The sequence below is a fragment of the Lonchura striata genome, chromosome 5 (genome assembly GCF_050655825.1).
Source record: "Lonchura striata isolate lonStrDom1 chromosome 5, ASM5065582v1, whole genome shotgun sequence".
In the NCBI taxonomy this organism is placed as follows: domain Eukaryota; kingdom Metazoa; phylum Chordata; class Aves; order Passeriformes; family Estrildidae; genus Lonchura; species Lonchura striata.
In genome coordinates, this window is record NC_140707.1 from 17257086 (window position 1) to 17280839 (window position 23754).

Consider the following 23754-nt stretch of genomic DNA (forward strand, 5'->3'; position numbering starts at 1 on the left):
GTTTTTTCTGCACCATTTACACAACAAACAGTGCCATGCACTGGGTGGACTGATTATAAATACCTGCAGAAATGCTCCTTTTTGGGGGAAGAGAACTGACTCCTCCTTTGTGGTTTGATTTCAGGCTCACCTGGTGGCAGCATTTGAGCAGAGCCTGGGGAACATGACAATCCGATTGCAGAGCCTGACCATGACAGCAGAACAAAAGGCAAGCTTCAAAAGGGTTTGGAAGTCTTCAATTCCGTTTCCAGCATTGCTGCCTGTACTCCTTCTGTAGTTGTGTGGGGGAAAAAGTCACAAACATAAGTCAATTTGACTTAGCTCCCTCATTTGGTGTCCCTCGGTCCCTCTGTGGTGACAGAGTAAAATGTAAAAATAATTTGTATAAAACACTGATTTTCTGCACTGGGATTTTGTGGCAACTGATCAGGTTACTCCTATCAATTGCTGCTTTGGACACAAGTCTTCAGTACTGCATATTTCTGTAATATATTTCATCTCAGTGCATCCATACATGGGTGTGTTTGAAAGAAAGACCATGAAGAATACTTACAAGACTGGCAGCATTGTGTTTTTGAACAGTATTCTTGAATAAACATTATTTCTGCATTACAGAATACATGCTTTTTTTTTTTTTGTATCATAATACCCAAGTTGTTTTGCAGCCTGTTGAGGGTGTGCTTCCCCTGGTATCCCAAACCTCATTTTCACCTCCTTGTGCATATATATTCCATAAATTCACTATGAACTACCAAAACTTAGATGGAAAGGCAGCTTCTTTGGTGTTCTTCTCCTGTCTACTATGATATGTTTTTTTCCCTTATTCAAGGACTCGGAACTGAACGAGTTAAGGAAGACAATTGAACTCCTGAAGAAACAAAATGCTGCTGCTCAGGCTGCCATCAATGGAGTCATCAACACACCTGAGCTCAACTGCAAAGGTGAGGGGCACCTTTGCACCACACACAGAGACTCCAGGGCTCTCCAGTGAGACCTCAGTCCTCTGGGTCATAGCTGATGTGACCATCAGAGTTACCCAGAGACCAGAGCAACCCACTAATTTACACTGTGATAAATTGCTGAAGGAAAAGATTGAAGCATCTCAGATTTTAATCTCGTCACGAGAAACAAGGATTTGAAATCCACAATCCATCCATGGGGGATAAGTGATTGTCAGAGTGCTGGTTTCCTGAAATGTTCCTTCAGGAGTGGATGATGAATGCCATTCATTTGATTTCCTGGATAATTGTGACACTGCCTCCGTTCATCCCCAGGTCCTGGAGCTGCTCAGCCCGCGGAGCTGCGGATCCGCAGGCAGCACTCCTCGGACAGCGTCTCCAGCATCAACAGTGCCACCAGCCACTCCAGCGTGGGCAGCAACATCGAGAGCGACTCCAAGAAAAAGAAGAGGAAGAACTGGGTGAGTATGTTTTAGCAGACTCTCTGAGGTTTTTGTGGCGTTGTCAGGACGTGCACGGTGAAATCCACCCGGCTGCTCCTTCCTGCCTCGTGCAGCAGGTCAGCCCAAGGACTGTGCACGGCTTAAATCCTGGGTAGACTCTCCTGTGAAGGCTTAAAAATCACTTACAAGTGATGTATATCCTTGTGTTGACTCTGCATAGGATTAAATTTTAGCTTGACAGCTGAAAAGCCAGTCTTAAATTAGAAATAGCTGTCTGATAGGGTGTTCAGTCTCTTAAGGAAAATGTGGCATCTGTCATTAAAGTAAAACAAACCCACAAGAGAAGATCATTCTTCTGAGTCTTCTTTTGTTTTTCTCTCATAGACCTTTCTTATAAGTGAACATATTAAACAATTTAAGAACTCTTTGTCCAGCATGAATCTGGACTGCTAAGAATAATACTAAAAAATACTGATCTTTAAAAATTTTTCATGACAGACATATCTTTTGGAAGTTTTTGCATTACTTACCTGTCCTTTCCCATTTTTCCCTCTTTGCTCATCATGTACTATGTACAAGGTACCCTGTACTGGAGGAAAGGTACATTATCTTCAACTCCATTTTCAATTAGACCATAACTGCCTTAGTGACCTAGTCTGATTGTAGTCTGGACTGAAGTCCCTAGATCCTGTATTGTAGCCAGTAAAACAATCCACCCTTTTCTTCCCACTGAATTTAAATCTCCCTGGATCTCTTGGGTGTACAGATAAATCTGTAGAGATGCAAAATGTGCTTAGAGCTGGATAAAGCTTCATTTGTATTTGCGCAGTATTCTCAGAAATGTTGATGAAACTCCTGAACTGTAAGAATGAGCTTCCTGAACAAGTTCTTGTGTATATTTCTCTCTTACCTCAGAGATTTCATTTTGGTATCTTTTGCTATTGCCAGCTGCTTCACAAAAGCATTTCCACTCTGTCCCTTAAATAATTGGTAGAATGGAAACAACATCTTGTTCAAATCCTTCTTGTACTGTATGTTAGTATACAGACAAAGTAAATTGCTGTAACTTTTAAATTTCCAGCAACCCTTTGTTTGTGACACAAAACTTATGTAGCCATTATGCCTTGGTTAAGAAAAACACTTTTAAAAATTCTTGTTTAGTTTCTATTCTTTGTTATTGTAACCTAGTGGATATGGTCCTACATCAGCCTACATTTCTCATTCATCATATAACTATTTTTGAAGATGGTTAAGGGAACATTTTCTTATTATAAAGTTAAATACATTTTTCATGAAGTAGAAGATATAGGACAGTATTTTTATGTTGTTATTAAAATTGAGTACATCATTGCTGTGAAGATTGGGAATTAAAACACTACAGAGAAGAATATGTGACTTGAATCTAATTCACACATTCTTTATTCCACCAGTGCTAAGGAAGTTCTCAGCCAAGGTCTTTGTGTTCTGTGTAGAAGCATTGCAGATGTCCATTCAGAGCTGAAACATCAGAGTTTCAACAGTTCTCATTGTAGGAGTCTGTCTAGCTTAAAAAAACTGCTTTCAGTTCATATTAAGCCAGCCTGTGTAGAGTATGTAATTTGCAATGGCATTAAAAGGTGGACATGGGTTATTCTGAGTGGGAGCACAGTCATCAAGTCCAGACCTTGTTTCCATGGGGGTTTAACTTTTATGGCTCCCTAAAAGTGAAACTATATATCTAAGAACATTGTCCAATGCTTCTTGAACACTACTGTTAAATTGTAACTTTAGGGTCACAACAGTTTAATGACATGAATATGAATTCTTGTTCAGAAAATGGCAGTCACATTACTGAAGGCTATTTTAGTTGCAGGTAGGTAGAGAAGTTGCAGTCTTTCCACATGGTGAAATACCTGTTCCTGCAAGGAAAAATACATTATTAACTTGGCTCTTAGCCAAAGCACTCTGCCTGAGCTAAGGAGAAAATGTAATTTAAGTAGTTAAGAGAGTTTGGATCGGGTGTCTTCCTCAGATAATGCAAAAAAATGGCAGTATGTGGTTTGAGACACCTGGTTTTGGAAAATACAGTGTTCTGGTTTTGAAGTAAGTGTTTGTTAATCATTGGTCTTGTTTGTCTCAGAAATCCAAAACTTCCCTTATCAGTGGCTTTATCTGTTAAAACATGTTTTTTTTCCTTCCCCCACTTCCTTTTGCTTGCACTTCTTCCGGCAGGTCAATGAGGTAAGGAGGACCTACTTTAAACTCGGAGGTACAAAGCTAACCCCCCATTGACACCACTAACCCTGCCAGCACCATTGACCTGGGCTGGGCCCCGGGCCAGCACAGCTGCAAGCTGTCACCATGCTGCTGTAAAGCTTGTTGCACTGAACAGAGTTTGCTGTCAAATAGTGCTTAAAAATTAGGAAGCATCCATAGCCACTCCTATTGACCTTATTAATCTGGTAAAATAGTTAAGGGAAAAAAAGCTTTCTTATTTTTCACCCATGTTACTGTGTATGTGAGTATGGCTGTAGCATCTGGAGTATTTGCATGTTGAGAGTTTTTACTCGGTGGCTTTTTTTGCTTGGTTTCACTTTTAATGATGTGGTCTTTTTTTTTTTTTTTTTCCCAGTTACGCAGCTCCTTCAAGCAAGCTTTTGGGAAAAAGAAATCTCCCAAGTCAGCATCTTCTCATTCAGACATTGAGGAGATGACTGATTCTTCCTTACCTTCCTCACCAAAGCTACCACACCACAACACCACTGTTTCAACACCACTGCTGAGAGCTTCCCATTCCAATTCCCTGTAAGTGATTTTTATCATTTTTAGACAGAAAACGACATGGAAGGCATTTTGCTGCATTGGTAGAGGAAAGGCAGAGGACAGAAATGCTGAATTAATGTATTCAGAGATTTAAAGATGCATGAGCTGACTCCCAGCCCAGTACATTTCCATTAGTGTCCAGGAACCTAAAAATCTTTGTGTCAGTGCTGAAGTGTGAATATTTCACTGAGTTGCTCTCTCAGCAGAATGTACTGAGTATCAAGAATATTTATAACCTTGAGGTGAAAAATTAATTTAATCTTTTGCTGTTAATTAAACAAACCAGGTCAAAGCTGGGATTTTGTTTCTCTTGTCTAAACACAGCACATACTGTATTAATCTGTGATGATAAGTTCCCAATTCTATTGACAAATTCAGATAAAGGAAAGGAAATCAAACACTGTGGTTTAGTGATACAGATGAATGATACAGTTAGATGTTAGCTAGCTGCTTATGCCTGGTGGATGAAGATGATCCACTCCTCTTCCCTTCTGTAGCTCCCCAGCCACCTCTGCATGGTCCTTTCCATGGCCACCTGTGAAATAAAGTTTAACAATTCCCTTGCCATGCTGTTTTGAGTACGAACTCACATTTTAGAATGTACATGGAAAATTCAGTAAAACAGCTTTTATGTTCATTCCATCAGTAGCTTTGTCACTTGAGCAGGATAAAAAAATACAGAAAGTTGTAACAGGCAGTTTTGTGAAACCTGTAATTAGCAGACAGCCTCCTGACCTTGGGAGGTCGTGCAGAGCTTCCAGCCTGATTTCAGAACAAATTCAATGGAGTAGTTCCCCTCCACTTGTTTTCACATGAAGAGGTGAGAACAATAGCAATAGTTTCCAGCTGTAGAACAGTGATGAAATGTCAGTAGCAGAAGATAATCCTCCATGATTTTTGTTTCAAAGCTTCTTCTGTCTCTTGAGCCTAACTCAGTGCGTTTCTGGTGACTACAGCAAGTTGTGCTTTACAACTCTCAGGCCAGAAAATTGTCAAATGATGATCCCATCTGTCATCAGCCAAAATGCTGTGTGGGTACATCTCACCTCACCTTGCTATGGAAGCCAAAAGGATAAACGTGAACAAAGAGTAAATATGTGAACTGGGGGAAGGATAGAGCACGAGTAAAACTGGTGTCTTTTGGCTAATTGGCTTTTTGGTGGGGAAAACCCATGAAACTGATCAGGGAAAGACATGTTAGGTAAAATCTCCCTTAAAGTGTGCAGCTGTGTGGTTGTTCTTTGTACAGATGCAGTTACAAATGTGCTGAAATGTTGTTAACTCACTCAGATTTTTTTTTTTTTTTGGTGGGTGGAGGGAAGAAAAATGCCACTGAAAACTTTTTCAGCATATGTTCTTTAAAGCAAGCAGGAATTTATCATGCTTGAATAGGTGTAGAGTTCCAAAGCCCTCCAGAGCAGTTCAGGGAAACCCAGCTGTGCACACCTGGTGAGCTTTAAATCTGTCTGTGAACTCATCAATCTCCAACCAACTGCTGTTAAATGCCTGCAACCCCCTTAATTTATTTAAATTTTGGCTTTAGAAGTTTTCCTTTACAGCAACTACCATTAAAAAAAAAAATGAAGACTATCCAGTATAGGTGATTTCAGAGAATTCTGTTTCGGATGCCGATTAAAAGAAAATAACCCTCAGACACCTTTGTTTCATCAGACTCTAAAATTTCCACGGCCCGTTTAATACCTGATTTACAGCATCACTAATTCAATAAGCCAAAAGTGCTACCTGCTTCGAGCAGGATAAAAAGAACAACTCCTTTTCTGCTGACAAAAGCAGGAGGGAGGGGAGGAACGAGCGCGTTTTGTGGGCGTCCCTCCCGCAGGATTTCGGAGTGCGCGGACAGCGAGGCCGAGACGGTGCTGCAGCTGCGCAACGAGCTGCGCGACAAGGAGATGAAGCTGACGGACATCCGCCTGGAGGCCCTCAGCTCTGCCCACCAGCTGGACCAGCTGCGTGAGGCCATGAACAGGATGCAGGTGAGGAGCAGCTGCCAGAGCTCACCTCTAGGTCAGGGGTGGCTCCGTGTGGTGGAAAAGTCTCTCCTCCAACCCGTGCTTCCAAAGAAAGGCTCAGCAGTCTCTGTTGTCCGGTCTCAAGGCAGTTTATTGCAAGTTATCTAAAAGATTTTCTTCTGGAGCTGCTGTGGTTTGCTCACAGCTCAGGCAGAGGCACACACACACCCTGACATCCTCTCTGACTCCCGACTGCTTCTCCCCTCACCTAGGGCTGCTGCTCTCTTTTATATGGTACATTACATGTTACATGGTTACAGTTTTTCCCCAATGCCTATTACCTATATTAAATGGTGCTTTTCTATCTTTTATAAGGTACATTACGTGTTACATGGTTACAGTTTTTCCCCAATGTCTATTACCTATATTAAATGGTGCTTTTCTATCTTTTATATGGTACATTACGTGTTACATGGTTACAGTTTTTCCCCAATGCCTATTACCTATATTAAATGGTGCTTTTCTGCTCTAAACCAATCTGTGAGTGCCAACATCACCAAGAACATGGAGGTAAGGAAGGAGAAAGAGGGAGGACAGGGCAGGCCCAAATCCCTCCATCTTAAAACCTCTGACTGCCATGTACAAGACCTAAAACCCCCCTGCACAACACTCAAAAAGGCAGCATCACTAAAAGGCAGCTTCAACACCTGACTTTGCTGCACTCAGCTGCAGCTGTTTCCACCCCACGACAGCATTTTGTTGGCTGTCAAAAGGTTTCCATGCTCTCTGCCTTAATGTAGCTGCATTTCAGCATTATTCAAGTCCCACATATTTAAGTATTTTAAGATTCTTTGAAAAGTTTCATAGAAAGGACATTTTAATAATTTAAATCCATAATTAAGACATGATGGAAACAGCATTTCTGCCAGACTATCATTTATTCTTAAGTTTCTTATGTTGCTATCTCATAATCATGTTTTCGCCATGCCTTCTAATGTCTGACTTGCCTTTTCAAGAGTGAGATTGAAAAGTTAAAAGCAGAGAACGATCGGCTGAAATCTGAAAACCACGGCAGCTGTAGCAGGGCTCAGTCTCAGGTTTCCATCTCCTCCTCTCCCAGACACTCAGTGGGTCTCTCTCAACACAGCCTGAACCTCACGGAGTCAACCAGTCTCGGTGAGTTTAATGAGAAGGGTGGCGGGGCAGGTTTTATCCTGCTCTTGGAAGTCTTTGGTTGGTTAGCCATGGAAAAATGAAAGCGTGAGGATTATTAATAGCTGAGGTGTGGAAATATGTCACGAGCTGGCACAGAGCCTTCTTTTAAATATCATCGTAGGTCTGCTACACCCTCGGTCAGAGGTGTCCAATTATGACCTCAGCTCTGAAAAGTCATGTTTAAAGCCATTTAATGGTGCACATTTGCCAGGGGATATATCATAGGAAGGAAAATACAGAGTAACTGGCTAATAATTTTCAATGACCTTCCCTTTTTGAGAGGGATGTGTGGCAGGGAAGTCAGCCTGTTTCTCATATTTTACCTTGGGGCATGTGAAGCCCAGACGTGTTGTGTTTGCCTACAATAAACCAGAATGGTCTCCATTGTAATTGAGCTCCAGCTGTGAAGCTGTTGATGTTTCCTGTCCACAGACATGCTCTTGGATGACACTGGAGATGGCTCTGCCCGGAAAGAAGGAGGCAGGCATGTCAAAATAGTCGTCAACTTCCAGGACAAGATGAAATGGAAGGAGGTGAGTTGTGTTTCATCCCCAGCTTTGAAATGTAGGTGACCTGGAAATGTGTGAGGGAACTCAAGTCTGCAAAGGACTTTCAAGGATTTTCTCAGGAAAGCAATTTATTGGTGTGTTGATAGTGATGGAGAAGACACTTGGCTACCTCCAGCTCCCTTGGACCTGCTGAAAGGGACTGAAATGCCAGAAGCACCAATCTTATGGAAGAACTTGACAAATCCAAACTGGGAGATCTGTACCATATTATTCTAGTTCTAGTTGTCCTCTCTGGCACAAGTACTCTGTTTAGAATGACATCTCTCAGATGTTTTCCATTCACAAGTATGTGAAAGAATCCTAAGTACCCAAATAAATTGCAAATATTGTAAAGTTGCATTCTGTCTCGTGTGTTTAACATACTGCATGCATGAATGTATTACACAGTCCTTGCCAAGCAATGGCCTTGCTATCTCACATTTTTGAGCACCTGTAAAAGTGTGTTTAAGGAGTAACTTTGTGTCTCCCTGAGGAATGGACAAAAATCTGAATGATCAGAAAGAAAATGGACTCAGCAGCTCTTTCCGTTAATTACCTGCTTTGCATTAATTAGTACAACACTGGATAAACAGTAAAACTGCTGCTGATTGACTGCAATCACAGCAAGTTGTAGTAACACTTCAAATCTTATGATAGAAATTAGTTTTCTCTTCAATTAATGCTTCACAGTGAGTGCAGCTTTAGAAAAGCAGAAAAATTCTATTTATTCTGATTTCTTTTATCTGCCTTAAAAATCACTTGCAAAACTCAAAATGCCGTGATACATCAAATATAATATATAAATATAAAGTCTCTTTCTATATTACTAGAACCATGTATACATTAGAGCCTTGTATAATTGATCTATATATATGGGTTTCTGTTCCCACAGCAGAATTTCTAAAAATAAATAGGATAAACTTTGCAAATGCAACATCTTTGATTGAAGTCATGGAAGAATGAACTTGACATCTACTTTTCTGTCCAGAATATTCCTAAGAGACTTTCTGTCTCTTTGCTAAACTGTAATCCTCTCAGAGATTTTTGAATTGTTCATGGATTGATAAATAAATAACTTAACATCACAGCCACATGAGTATCATTTAGATTTGTGACTCCAACACTGCAGAAAATGTTTATCACGTGAAAAGAATTCCATATGCTGTTCAGTAAGGAGGCATAGTAAGGATGCAGCATTATTTAGAAGTAAAAGGGGAGGGGGCAGGGGAGCCAGCATTTGAATTACATTAACCACACTTGTCTGATAGAGTTATTGCTGTACCTTTAGGATTCCAGGCCTCGCACCTTCCTCATCGGCTGCATTGGAGTCAGTGGGAAGACCAAGTGGGATGTTCTGGATGGGGTTGTGAGACGCCTGTTTAAGGTCAGCGGGTGCAAAATGCGACGGGCTCGAGCTCTCCTGGGGGAGGTTCTGGTGGTTCCAGGCTGTGCTTCACTTGGTGCATTAAGCACTGCCACAGCAGAGAGCAAATCCCAATGCAGTCCCTTTCCACGGCAGGAGTACATCATCCACGTGGATCCCGTCAGCCAGCTGGGGCTGAACTCGGACAGCGTCCTGGGCTACAGCATCGGGGAGATCAGGCGCACCAACAGCGCCGAGACCCCGGAGCTGCTGCCCTGCGGGTACCTGGTTGGAGAAAACAACACTATCTCCGTTACCATCAAAGGTAATTCCACCTCACCTTGCCTGGGGGAGTTCTCACTATTGGGTTTTTTCAGAGCTTGCTGCGTCAAGAAACTCAGAGGAGTACAGGCTCCTTATTGTGCTGCTTTTTCCTATTCCTACCATTTATTTGCTTCCTGCTAATTTCATTTGATAAAGCCAGCACTTGGGGCATGCTAAGTCTGTAATTTCAGCAAGTTTTCAACCTGTAACTCTAGGAAAAATTACACACTCCACAGATCTTCAGTTGTCCTGGAGAAGACCTCACGTCACAAGGGATGCAGCGGAGCTGTTTGAGCAGCAAAGTATTTTCCAAATGAGTCAAGCCCCAAAATTTCATTAGCTCTTTATTGCAGCTGTAGTTGTTATTTCCTTCATGCAGGGTTAAAAAAACAAATAGATCATCACTCATTTGCTTGATTGGTCTCCCTGAAGGGTTCCTCCTTAAGTACCAGGAAGGAGGGAGCCCAAATTTTACGAAACTCCTTAAAATCTAGATTTCTCAGCATGTATGGTTTTCAAAATTCCCATTGATTTCATTCTGTAATAGTGATAATACTTTAGTATTTGCGTTTCTCATTTGGTTTCTCAGGGAAGAACTTTTTTGTGAAAACTCTGCTATGAAACTAAGTTCAGGGGTAAAACCCTTAACCTGCTGCATTTTGACCATCTATCAGTTCAAAGTTAGAGCAGTGAAATCTGCAGACAGATGGTATTTTAACAGCAGTGCCAAACATTCTTCAGATCAACTCTGAAATTTGACTGAAAGCAAATTTTTGAATATTGGTGTAAAAACTAGGTTACCTTATATAGCAAAGCAGTCAGCAGGAAGACAAAATAAACTGTGAAATACATCAACTTACTGAGGCTTGACATGAACCCAGGATATTCTACTTATATAAAATGCATTGTCCAGTCATAAAGCCTGACTGAAATATTGCACAAGGTCTAACTGTGCCTGTAAAGCTGCAGTTTGAGTTTATATTTAACTTGCACTGACTCGACTTGTGCCTTGAAGGTTCGTAAGTGATAACAGTTCTCAATAAAATAGAAATGTATTTAATCAATTTCTGGAAAATCACTTACATATACCTTTGAGATATAAAGCTGCCTATATAAATATTTAATATTCCAAGTAACCACTGAGGTGCAAACATTTCTCTGGGTGATCTGCCAACTTCCCTTCCTGCTGTTTATTTTGAAGCACTGTGTATTTTCCCTAAGCCAATTCTGCCTAAAGTGACTGCTGACATGGCATAAATGCTTATCAGTAGGAGTTTTCTGTTAGAGGAGATAACTATCGGCATACAGAGGAGGAGTTTAATTACAAGCATTTGGGAAAGTAGGGGGAGTTGATGATAGCTGGGTTTTTTTTTTTGTCTAGTGATCCAAAAGTAAACAGGTACATTCAGGGTGAACGTGTGGTGAAATGCTGTAAAATGGATAGCTTGTGCATGAAAAGCTGGCCTGGAATCCTTTGGAGTGGCAGCTTCCAAAGGGCCTTAGGGATGCAGCTGAGGACTTAAACAAGGCTGCAGGAGGATCCAGGCTGAGCCCATGGGTCACCCGTGCACTTGTTTTCCAGCTTTTTTTATCCCTCAACCACGAGGGATTCTGGGGTGGGGTTTAGCTCTGAAGGAAGAGCAGCTTGGTCAGGTCCATTTGGACAAAAGCTGGCAATCCCCCTACGAGAGGCCCGTTTCCCTGCTGCAGGTGTCTGTGAGAACAGCCTGGACGGGCTGGCGTTCGAGTCGCTGATCCCCAAGGCCATCCTGCAGCGCTACGTGTCCCTGCTGATGGAGCACAGGAGGATCATCCTGTCTGGCCCCAGTGGCACGGGCAAAACCTACCTGGCCAACCGGCTGTCGGAGTGCATGGTGCTCCGGGAGGGCCGGGAGCTGGCCGAGGGCATCATCGCCACCTTCAACGTCGACCACAAATCCAGCAAGGTGAGCAGCACAAAGCCTCCCCGCCCAGCCACGTGTCCAGCACGAGAGACCTTTCCTAGTCCCTCACTTTGAACGGAGCTTTGTTTTCAAAGCGTTGTTGTGGGAACCCCGGCCTTACTCTGGGGTCCCATGTGGTGGTGAAATTTCTCTTTCATCCCGTGATTCCAAAGAAAAACAGCGCAGGCTCTTGTTGTTCGGTCTCAAGGCAGTTTATTGGTAGTTATCTAAAAGATTGTCTTCTCTGGCTGCTGTGGTTTGCTCAGCAGCCCAGGCAGAAACACACACACACCCTGACATCCTCTCTGTCTGCTGTCTTCTTCTTCTCTCCCCACCCAGGGCTGCTGCTATCTTTTATATGATATATTACGTATTACATGTTTATAGTTTTCCCCCAATACCTACTACCTATATCACAAAGTGCTTTTCTACTCTAAACCAATCTGTGAGTGCCAACATCACCAAGAACATGGAGGCAAGGAAGAAGAAGGAGGAAGAACAGGATCAGCCCACTTTCCTCCATCTTTGAACTTCTGACCCCCATGTACGAAGTAAAAACCCCCCTGTACAAGTGTTAAAACCCCCCTGTACAATACAAAAAATTTTCCCCTCTACTTTGTAACTACATTTACTATACTATCTAACCCTTTGTGACTGTTTGTTCCACCTCCAAAGTTGGTAACTCATTCCATGGCTCAAACTCAAAATCACAGCTGTTTCCAACTGCCTGCCAGGGTCTCAAATGCTTCTGACCAAGGCCTGGAACCTCTAAAAATGTCTGAGAGACATTCTGAGTTCCAACACATTGTGTTTATCCTGAAGGAAACAATACTTCAAGGTTGTCATACTCACCTGATTATGGGTCTGGAACAGCAGGCTTCCAGGTGTGTGTTTAAACACCTAAAGGTGTCACGATTTTCAAGTGTTTAGGAGCCTGAGAATTGCCCAGGAAGTTAAACACCTGCATAAAATTCCCAGAGGCTTAAGCAATCCCTATTGCATGTGGGCACTTTTCCCAGAACCCTGAAATGCATCTCCAGGCTGTCAGGAGCTGCTGCAGCTGCAGGTATCAGCAGTTGCAATCAGGTTTGGAGGGGCTGTTGTGCAGACACATTCCTGGGCAGGTAAGGCGTGTCTTTGCTTTTTTATGTGCTGCTGGTTTTGCTGAATATACTTCCAGTGATCATCTAGATTAAAGAGAAGGGGAAAAAAAAAAAGCTGTGTATTTCATGGCCTTTGGCATATTTTCTTCTGGAGGAAAGGGATGGTTGAAATTGTGGTTCAGCCACTGGTTTGATTTCAGGCATGCTCTAAAGCTGCTGAGAGCATTTCAGCCACTCAGCAGCAGCACCAAAAGCTCATCCTTCTTTCCAGCATTATTGAAGGTGTCCAGATTTGGCCTCTGATGAGGGATGTTTTGTTCCAGATGAATTTTGTCATCTATTTTGATGGAAACACAGTTGCAAGATGATACAAAAGATCTAGCTGGAATGCAGAGTTTGTTTTGGTATGGGGAGAGTTGATCAAGTTCCTGAAAATAAACAAAAATATGTTTTAGACCTCTTAGGACTGATATTGATGAATAAAAAGCACAAGCTAAATCACAAAATATTACCCCTCTTTAAGCCCTTATCTCACACAGGATTTCTGGCACAGTCTCTTCAGCATAAGCTACAAGAGAAAAAGAAAACCATATCTTGTGTTTTCTCATAGAAAATGTGTGATTTGTTAGATGTCAAGACTTTTTTTGCTTTAGATTTTGTTACCAAGCTTATTTAATTTGATTGATTTTTTAAGAAATGTGAAGAAAAAAAGATTTTTTTGCTTCTTTTCTTTATATCTGCTTTGCAGGAGCTCCGCCAGTACCTGTCCAACCTGGCAGACCAGTGCAACAGTGAAAATAATGCTGTGGATATGCCTCTTGTCATAATTTTGGATAATTTGCACCACGTTAGCTCCCTAGGAGAGATCTTTAATGGACTCCTAAACTGCAAGTACCACAAATGGTAAAGAAATAGTATCAGAACACATTGCAAATGTTAATCCTGTACTCAGAGCACTGCTCCTGCAAAATCCAATCACACAAAACCAAAGTCTGCATTAATTTAGTAATGTGGAGGAAGATGACCAGACTGTCCATATTGTGGACAGTGCTTCAGAGGGATCTTTTTCTTTCATGAAATTACCAACTTTTCTGAAATTAGTAATTTAAAAGTAGTTGTATTTGCTTCATGACATAGATCATTAGTAGTAAAACCCCATTTGTAGTGAAAGGTCCTGTTTTGGGACTTCTGGTTTACTTCCAGAATTTGATGTTCACAGAATCTCAGTAGAGAATTTGGTGATAAGTAACTACAAAACCTTCTTTGACAAAAGAGCTTTGAATTATCTTTTTTTAATGTTCAGGTTATACTGAAAACTTGTTTTTCAAAGTTCACAGGTTTGATTTTTTTTTTTCTCCCAATAGTCCGTATATTATTGGCACAATGAACCAAGCCACCTCCTCCACACCTAATCTTCAGCTTCATCATAATTTCAGGTACTGTTTATTCATGTTTCTCATTTGTGTTTGTGGGCTGGAAAAGGAGTAATGGCTACTGAGTCATTTGAAATTGTTCTTATCAGCTGAAATAGCAAAGTAAGAGGGAAATGCCATTTGCTCCTGGTTTCTGCCCTGACATGTTCAGCTGGGTTGTGGTGCTGTCATTAAAGGAACTGGGTTCATAAAACTATTTATTTTATAGAGGATTGTTAAGATATTTGATTTTCTACCAAATTTTCAGTAAGACAATATTTAGGCAAAGCAGATTAATGAGAAATGAGCTGAAACAATGCACAACAAATATTGGCTCATCTAGTAAAATACTCCAAAGTAACTTCTGTTGAAAAACATGTATGACTGGAATAGCCCATTTTGATCCTGATAATCTGGAAATAAGAGAAATGTAGTCAGGAATGGTTACACTCAGTAGCATGGCAGAGAAACAATGTGCATTTCTGCTGTTGTGCCATAGATGGGTGCTGTGTGCAAACCACACTGAGCCTGTCAAAGGCTTTCTCGGCCGTTTCCTGAGGAGAAAACTGATTGAAACAGAGATCAGTGGCAGGATGAGGAATGCAGAGCTGGTGAAAATTATTGATTGGATTCCCAAGGTCTGGCAACATCTGAACAAATTCTTGGAGGCTCACAGCTCTTCTGATGTTACTATTGGTAAGTACTCTGCCCAGGCATGTGTAAATATATGTATTTTATTTCCTTGTGTATCAGGAATATCTTTGTATACTTCCTTGTGCTGTGTCACATAAAAAAGGATTTCTTTAAAACCCTACTTTTAGATGGTATCACCCTGTTTTTGATGCTTATTGTGCTTGTGATTTGAGTGTGATATCTGAATTTCCCTCTCCAGGTCCACGGCTCTTCCTGTCCTGCCCAATAGATGTAGATGGCTCTAGAGTTTGGTTCACTGACTTGTGGAACTACTCCATCATTCCATATCTTCTGGAGGCAGTAAGAGAAGGGCTACAGGTAAGCAGGCAAAGGGAAAAATCATAGGTCTAGAATGGCATCTGTTCAAAAGGCAGCAAAACTCTGTAGTGGCAACATTCTGCACATTGAATATCTGCATGTCTTTGAAAATGTAATCGGAACTGTCAATAATCTCAGGCAGAATTAGTCTCTTCAAGCACTGTTGAAATAGAGAGTAGAAGTGGATAGATGTCAAACTGCTTATGTTTGCAGTGGGAGCAGTTAGACATACAAATACCTTTCCAGAAGCACACCTTAAAATTACCCTGTGCATCAGAAAAATATGCTTGTCATCATTAACTTTGTTACGCAGGATTTTCCTTTGGAAATCAAATCTTTCAGCATAGGAATAAAGCTTTGCATGGAGAGAATGCATACATGAGTGACAGGAGCAATATCAGTGACATTTTGATTACTTCTCAGTATATAACGTGATTTTTTTAGTAGATTCCTTCATAATTCTTTCACAGGATGAAGTTAAATCATCATTGATTGTCTGTGTTTGGTAATTGATTCATAATCTGGCAATTTGGAATAGTTTTTGGTGTTTGTATGACTATGAAGCTTGCTGGAATCAGGAGGAGGGTTCAGCAGAGAATTGCTATGGATTTGCCATTTAGGTAGGGAAGAAAATGAGGTTTTTTAATAACCAGCTCTTTGTTCACAGAAAAAAAACCAGCAGCACCTACTTTAAAATACAGTTTAGAATTAATCTTTTACTAATGGCTTCTTTAAAAATTGTGAAATACATTAATTCTCCAAGTTTTGGGTACAATTTGGGCAGCTGCCATTTGAAATTTGTCAGTACTTGGAGACCTCATTCTCTTTGGAATTGTGGTAGACTCTTAGACATAAGGAGAACAATAGGTCCTGGAGTACAAAACACACTCAGGAACTTCGCTAGAAATAGAACAGGAGAACCATTTAACATGAAACCTGTTTTAAAGGCAGGTAATGGGAGCCAGGAATCTTTCCAACCTAAAACAAGAGAAATGAGAGCAGGTGATATTGCTTGCTCTTGAAATGGAGAAAACTGATACTCACAGTAATGCATGGGCTCCTTGTACTGGGTTTTGGAGCTCTCATATCATTGATCAGTATGTCTGGAAAGCATTGAAAAATTAGTAATGGAAGTGGAGAGAGAAATTGATAAAATCATCCTTTTTCTTCCTTGTTCTGCCCAGTATCTCCATCTTTCTTTAGTGTATTTGAGTGTCTTGTGTTCCAGGTGTAAGGACTTCAGTTTCTCACTGTGCTTCAGATTCTTTATCCCCTTCAGCCCCATTTCCCCAAATTGCACTCATTCATCCCTATTTAAATAATTTCTCTTTTGTTTGGTTGATGGATAAGAAGATGCACTGTAGTACTTGGAGGGTATCCAGAGTGGTGCTAATGAACAAGCTAATGCTAGAAAGATGGGTTTCATCTGGGGCTATTTTCTGCTCCTCACGCCCACAAAGTCTCTGAGTGCACATCTTCTTTCCTGAATTTGCCTGCCAGAAAGCAAAGGTGGACTCCTAATTTCACTCTGATCTCTGTGGATCTGCTCTTAGCTATTTTTATATTTGTTTCTCATTTAGAGAAGTATTTTTCTCTATCAAATACAAACAAGCCAAATGAATCCTTACAATAATTGCCCCCATGGGAGCTGTCTTGTTTTATTCTTCAAAACAGCGACATGGAAATTAGAAGGTTGTATAAAACCCAAGTTCTTCCTGCTTGGTCTATCAGTACAGAATGCAGCACCAGCAAAAAGAGGACCCAGAGTCCCTGTGGCTTCCTGCTGCTGTCACTCATACTTCAGTGATTTTTCTTTCATGCTTTGTGGAGCAACCTGTTCCATCCTTGTCCCATGGAAAATGTGCCAGTGGGAGGGGTGGACAGACCTGGTTGCCATGGAAGAGGGTCGTGAGTCATTTAGTCTCTCCTGAGCTCAGATCCACTCAGAGTTTTACAGGAGAAAAGATGTGAAAAATATAAAATCCTCGCCACTTACTAAGTGACAGGTATCACTGTAAATTTGAGAACAAGGTTAAAGCAGGAAATCTGGTTTGCCACATCCTGAAGCTGGGGAGATGAGGCAGCAGGGCTGAAGGATGGAGGGTTGGGGCTGTGGAGGAGGCTCTGTTTCAGATTTTCTAGCACCATCTGCTGGCACCTCTGCTCCCTCCTGCTTCACAGCACACCAAGGGTTGGTACTCACAGCACTGTAATACTTGGTGCACACAAAATCTAAACCCACAAAAAGCCTACCACGGAGAAATAGTATTGAGGAAAGTGAGATAGTCCCAGATCCATCAGAGAACTGGTGAATTTCTTTGCTAGACTATTGCTTTTACCCTTGTGCAGGGGGATAAAGGAAGGGGACAGTGACAAAATGTCAGAGACAAACTCCAGTTGCTGAAGGATGTTGATGGTGATATTTATATAGTGGAAATGAATGTTTTAAAGCCACTTGTAGTTGTATTTATGCTTTTGGGAGTAATGAGGCATTCACATGAATGTGTTGTCTATCTAAGGCAAATGGAATAGAACAAGGAGAGTACATTGGGATTCAGTAGGGCAGTCTGTTCCATCCAGAAAAACATTTTTGAAGCAGAGCTTGCCTACTTAGGAACCTGAGCATGGACAAATGCTGCTGGTGCTTCTTCTGGGTTGAATACAAAAAAAGTCTGACTTGAAAACTTTATGCCTTGACATCCATCATTCTTGCCTGATGACAGATCTCACATTTCCTCTTCCACATTCCATGGATGGCAGTTTGTAAGGCAGCTGCCAGTTCAATCCAGGTGTCAGCACTGATGGCTTCTTTTGTGTGCTGATGTTGTTTAAGTTGACTTAATTAGGTGATGTTATTTTCAGGCGTTTCTTCCTTCAGCTGGTGTCAGGAGAAGGGCACTGCAATCTTGGAGAAGGTGGTCTGCTCCTTCCAAATCAGTGCCATGACAAAGGGCTTTGTGTGTGTTTTTAGGGTAAGGAAACTCTCACGTTCAGCCCTGCTAGCAAAGTGTTTCCTGCAGCCCAAGAGCCGAGGCACGTTCATTCTGGTTAGGTAGACAGTGGGTGAGATGGTTGGAATGTTTGACATGGTTTTGTGCTCTTCCAGTTGTATGGGAGGAGAGCACCCTGGGAGGATCCTGCCAAGTGGGTGATGGACACCTACCCCTGGGCAGCCAGCCCCCAGCACCACGAGTGGCCTCCTCTGCTGCAGCTGCGGCCCGAGGACGTGGGCTTCGATGGCTACTCCGTGTCCCGGGAAGGCTCCACCAGCAAGCAAGTCCCAGTGAGTGATGCTGAAGGAGATCCTCTGGTAAGCTCTCATTCCTGACCAGCAGAACTGTTTCTTTTGCCTTGTTTCTGGGGATTGGAAACAGGAACTGGTCTGTGGCTGTGGACTAATCCCTTCAGTCGTCTCATTTTCTCCTTTACTGGCAAAGCTGTGTTTTACCAGTAACTTGAATGCTGCCGTGATTTACAGTCAATACCTCTGTCCTGAGTCTCAGTATTACAGACCTTGCTTGTTTCTCCTTTCCTTCCTTGCCCACTGGCAAAGCGAATGCCGCTGTAGCTGTCATGTGGAGTTTATGTTGTTCCTGCCTCAAAATACAAATAATCATGAACTTCCTTGCCTCTGCAGATGAACATGCTAATGAGGCTGCAGGAGGCAGCCAACTACTCCAGTCCCCAGAGTTATGACAGCGACTCCAACAGCAACAGCCATCACGATGACATCCTGGATTCCTCCCTGGAGTCGACGTTGTGATCTCCCTCAGACAGAAGTTCTTTCCACTTGGCAAGAACCCTGATCACAGGCTCATAAAAAGAACACGTTCCTGGGCTGGGATCTCAGTATTAAGAGCTGCAAGAACAAGACACTTGGAGCAATCTTGAACCTGGGTGCAGGCAACCCAAGTGACCTTTCTATTGTTTTTATTTTGGCAATGATGAGAACTGCACTACTCCTTTGTTTCCTTCTTTTTAGTTGCTGTAAGCTCTCACGCCGAAGATCCTGGAGATGTTAAAAATAGTCATCATTACTAAGTTGAAGGGACTGGAGTGGGGGCAACTTCACAGCTGTGAAGCATACAGCTTTGTGCCATGTGCTGTCTGGAAAGAGAGGGGAGAGGTAATATTTGCCTATGCTGCTTCTGACCAAACACATTTACGTGAGGGCTGGACTTTTACCAATCACCTTTGTGGGTTTAAACTCAGCTTCATATAGTTCTGGTGCTATAATAATATCTCTTGCCTCCGTAATAATACTCAGTGAAGGCCAAGCTGCAAAACAGGGAAGTTTGAATAAATATTAAAAAAAGAGAAAAGGAGAAAAAGAAACTAAAAAAGTGCTGCTCTCCTTGCCAGTCTTAGACCTGGGCTTTCTTTCATTGTGTGTTTATAAAGATTATATATATAAATAGGAATATATAAAAATATATATACAGTCTGAACAAATCAGGTTTTTTTCCAAACACTGTGTAGCAATCAATTCTGCTACAAGTGAAAGATCAGGTAGCCTTTTGCTAGTCAGGGCCCAATTCTCTTCCCACTTAGATCCACACCACCAGCTGGGCTGATTTCTGTGGCATTTACACCCCTAATCCACCCTGAGGAGAGGGGTCTTCCCTCCTTTGCAGAAGTCAGTGGCAGGGCTGTGCCCCGCGGGGTCCTACAGCCCCAGAGGACCCTTGGCAGTGCCCAGGCATGGTGAGCTCTGTACACAGAGGTGAGCTACACCCCTGAAAAGGGATGAGTCAGACTTGCAGTTTGTAATTCTTGCCATGAAATGTGACAGCTGTTTTTTAGAAAACTCTGGGTTTTGTTCCGAGGTTTCGTTCCAATCAGCACAACCATAAGGGGGTTAATTAAAATTCAGCTCTGTGGCATTCCAGTGCTGCTCTGGTGACACTACTTACTTCCATGACTTTTCTTTTTAATTGCAAAGTTTAAAAAAAAAAAAAAAGTATTTCAGCAGTATTCAGGTCTGGGTAAAAAAAAAAAAAGATAAGGTACTGAGTACTGCATCTTTTGAGTTTAGCTGTGCCATGCTTTTGAGTTGTGGCAGAGCTGTGAGCCTGGTTCGGTTTCTCCTCCTCTGTGAACGCACACACCTCCACGATCAGTGTTAGTTAAGGCTTGTAGCCGTGCTGGGGAGCAAGAACACCTCCCAAAGAGCTGCACTTTCCTGGTGACACCCACCCCAGCACGCCAGCTGGACCTCAGCCAACACCCCCTCCTCAGGAGGGGTCTGTACGAGCCTTTCCAGCTCTCCTCTGGTGCTGACTTTTAAAAGCGATGCCTTATTTTGTACTAATTGTGTTTGATTAAATTAGTGCTGTATATTATGGGATTTTATTTAAAGAAACAGGGCTAAAGTCATCTCTTGAAATATCATAAGTTGCTGTGAATATTGTTTGTATGAGATACTAGAATTTGTTTAAATGTGACAAAAAACAGAGAAAGATGAGATAACGTTTCAGGTTCATATCAATCCACAGATAATAAATCTCTGAAGAGCTGTTTTATCCATGCAGGAGGGACAAAAGCTTTTCAACTCTAATAAGTTACTCTAATATGTTGGTTTTTCAATGTACAGAAAGAAATCTTATTACAAACACTTTTAAAGGAACATAACAAACAAGTTCATGCTTTTGTGGCTCAGCTTGAGAGGGTGGTTTTATTATACCTCATGACTTTCTGTAATATAACTACTTTGTCTTACTAAGCTGGTCTTGAATCTGCTCCTGTTACAACTTTTAAGTGCTGATGACTTTTTTTTTAAAGAAAAATATTGTAAAAGGAAAAATTTTAATATTTTAATGATGGAGGGAAGAGCTTGTTGTTGTTACTGTTTTAACCTTATGAACTCTGATTTCATTATTTCACTGAATGGAATAACAAAGGTTACTCAACTAATTTCCCTAATCCAGTTCTTGGTACTGTAAAAAAATGGGTTAGATCTGTATGGAATCAAATCCATAGCATGCTGATGATGAGTTTGAGAGAAGTTAATTTTTCCAGTAGTCTTGACAATTCTGCTTCCCAGCACTGACTTTACCTGCTACTACTGTGAATTTTGGCACCTAATCCCCCAACTGAATCCATGCAGACAGAGCATGTGCCTGTAAAAAAAATCCAGTTGCAGGCCTAGGGCTTTAAATGGATTTTAAATATCCTAGAAAATGTCTTGGTTGACCTTTAACTGAGTGCTAAAAGACATGTTTAAAGTAGTGTTTTATTTGTGGGGAACGGGGTATTTTTTTTTTCTCATGTTTAATCCTGTGCTTTAAGCTCAGGAAGAAATTTCTATTATCTCTTCTTTTTTATTGACACTAGCTTGACTTCAAGTGAGATAGGCAATTTTGAATAGGCTAGTCATTCTGAGCATCACAATATTCCGTGTCTTTTCTGAAATTTGGGAAGCAGGGTTACCTGTTGTGCACACATCTTAGTTTTTATCAAGACTTCATAGATTAAGTCTTTCTTTAGGTGACTTTCTTCTCATTTAAGACTTTTTCAAAACACTTCCTTTTTTTTTTTTTCCTTTTTTCTCCTCCTTACCAAGTTGGCTTGTTTAAAAAAAAATATCAACAAGAAATGCAAGATTCTATGCAACATTCATGTTGAGTTATAAATTGAGAGAATAAACCATTTTCTTTCCTTCAGAACTGCCAAGAATGATACAGGCCATAAATGAGATGTGGTTTATCTGAGGAAGGGGAGGGAGGGGGTTGGTGAGCCTTTTTTGTACATTTTGAAAGAAGCAAACTTGATATTTCATTGTTGATGCTTAACTTCGATATTATGTGTATGAAATCTTGTCTAAATGTGGCAATTTTCTTTCAAGAAAAGAATAATATACAAAAGCAAAGCAAAAAAAAAAAAAAATCTTTGTTGATATTAAATGGAAGGTTGTTGTTTTGATCTAGTCATTTCCAGTGGAACAGTTTATTAAATATGTTCTATAAGATGTACATTTTTTCATTGTAACATAGAAATGTAAATATTTGATTAAAAGTGCTGCATTTTGATGAATTTTTTCTAGCCATTTTTAAAGAGAAAACTAGGAATTGAGTATTTTGTGTACGTTTATGATGTTTTCCATTTGCTCCTCTCCCTATTTAATTTTCAGTTCTCATTTAGGATTGGAATTGTGAATGGTCTGTTTGAGATCATGCCTCCCCTTTCTCACTCTCCCCGTTTTAACCCCTTCCCCACCCTGTGTCATGGAGAATAAAGCTGATGATTGTACCAGTCTTAAATTATTCATGATTCAATAAAATTGATGCTTATTTATTCAGATTTGTGGCTGCCCAGAACTTTTTATCCCTTCCTAAGCACCATTTTATAACTTTTCATTTGCAGATCATGGGGTTCACTCCTTTGGTTTTGTTGGCTTTATTAAATAATTGTGAGGAGGTGCCAACAGCCCTCACCTGTCCATCCAGTCTTGCCTGGAATGTTTCCAGGAGCATCTCACTCCCTCCTGGACAACCTTCAATTCCATGTGGAATTGTGAAGAGAAAATCCAATTTTCTCTTCACCCATGATAGAGACATTATAGTTATACAGTAATAAATACACAGTCAGTAAAAACATGTAGGAAACTATTATCCTTCATGACAAAGAAATGCTCTGGCTAAAAAAAAAAAAAAAAAAAAAAAAAAAAAGGTAAAAGTTTTCTATTCAAAAAGGACAAATGCAAACACCTCTGCATTTAAAATCTAGGGGGTTTGGTTTTTTTTTCCTGGAGACTTACTGTCTTCATATTTCTTTTTTGAAAGTTCCTTGTACACTTATCCCCTGTTTGAATGTTTAATGTTGATAGGACAGATTCACGTGTAAAAAATTTAAAAGAAAATAGAGAAGTTCTGCTGAAAACTGATGATCTGCATTCAAGTTTGCTCAATCCAAAAATACTCTTAATGACACAGCAGTGTAAGTGGTAGCTCAGAGCTGGTCTGTAACGTGGGCATTGTCTGTCCTCCACAGCAGTTTTCCAGAGGCAGAATTGCTTTGGATGTACTCAAGCACATTTTTCTGTGTTCTGTAAATTTCCTTTGATTCACAGAATTGCATGTCCTAGACTTGGTCCTGGAAAATGCTTCAGGACATGATTTTGGACAATTTTTTATTCCATACTAGACTGCCAAAATGCTTATCTCTCAGGAATTCTTCCCTTCCTTTCCTTTTTTGGCTGCCCTGTCCCGCATGATTCTGTTCTCTGTTCTATGCACACTGTCTAGTACACTTATCTTGACTTTTATTTCCCTTACCTCACCTTCTCTTTAACCTTTATTTTCCTGCTGGTTTTTTTTTTTTTGTTTCCAACATCCTATTTCGTTTTATGTCCTTCCTGGATCCATCTCATCATTCCTGAGTTCCATAAGATCAGTGCTGACTTCCTTTCTGCAGCAAAAACTGGAAATTCTCTGGAGTCATTCTGAAAACTCAGTCTGCAGCCTGTCACACGTATTTATTTACACCTTTCTCATTCCTGTGCCCTTTTCCACTGGTGTGGCAAGCACATTTCACTCTCAGGATTTTTCACAGAGGTGCACAAAGAGAAAGAAAGAGAAAACAATTTCTATTTCTGCTCCTTGTTTTCCCCGTGTGGAATGTGTTTGGAGAATTGCTTACCTGGGGTGAGTGCTGGGTTGGATT

The 23754-nt window shown here is 41.0% G+C and overlaps 1 protein-coding gene across 15 annotated transcripts in view; it reads left to right on the forward strand.

Annotated features, from left to right (window-relative positions):
- NAV2 (neuron navigator 2) overlaps nucleotides 1–22392 on the forward strand; it is a 381846-nt gene extending 359454 nt beyond the window's left edge. For all 15 annotated transcript variants that reach the window (XM_085579845.1, XM_085579846.1, XM_085579848.1 and 12 more), the window contains 16 exons: nucleotides 125–208; nucleotides 830–941; nucleotides 1275–1420; nucleotides 4014–4186; nucleotides 6045–6198; nucleotides 7191–7350; nucleotides 7822–7922; nucleotides 9226–9321; nucleotides 9457–9625; nucleotides 11335–11570; nucleotides 13419–13573; nucleotides 14035–14106; nucleotides 14582–14778; nucleotides 14975–15093; nucleotides 18200–18403; nucleotides 18731–22392. In XM_085579845.1, the coding sequence (XP_085435971.1) occupies nucleotides 125–208; nucleotides 830–941; nucleotides 1275–1420; nucleotides 4014–4186; nucleotides 6045–6198; nucleotides 7191–7350; nucleotides 7822–7922; nucleotides 9226–9321; nucleotides 9457–9625; nucleotides 11335–11570; nucleotides 13419–13573; nucleotides 14035–14106; nucleotides 14582–14778; nucleotides 14975–15093; nucleotides 18200–18403; nucleotides 18731–18856 (2304 nt within the window). In that variant the 3' untranslated portion in view covers nucleotides 18857–22392. The remainder of the gene's footprint in view (nucleotides 1–124; nucleotides 209–829; nucleotides 942–1274; nucleotides 1421–4013; nucleotides 4187–6044; nucleotides 6199–7190; nucleotides 7351–7821; nucleotides 7923–9225; nucleotides 9322–9456; nucleotides 9626–11334; nucleotides 11571–13418; nucleotides 13574–14034; nucleotides 14107–14581; nucleotides 14779–14974; nucleotides 15094–18199; nucleotides 18404–18730) is intronic.
- The last annotated feature ends 1362 nt before the right edge of the window (nucleotides 22393–23754 follow it).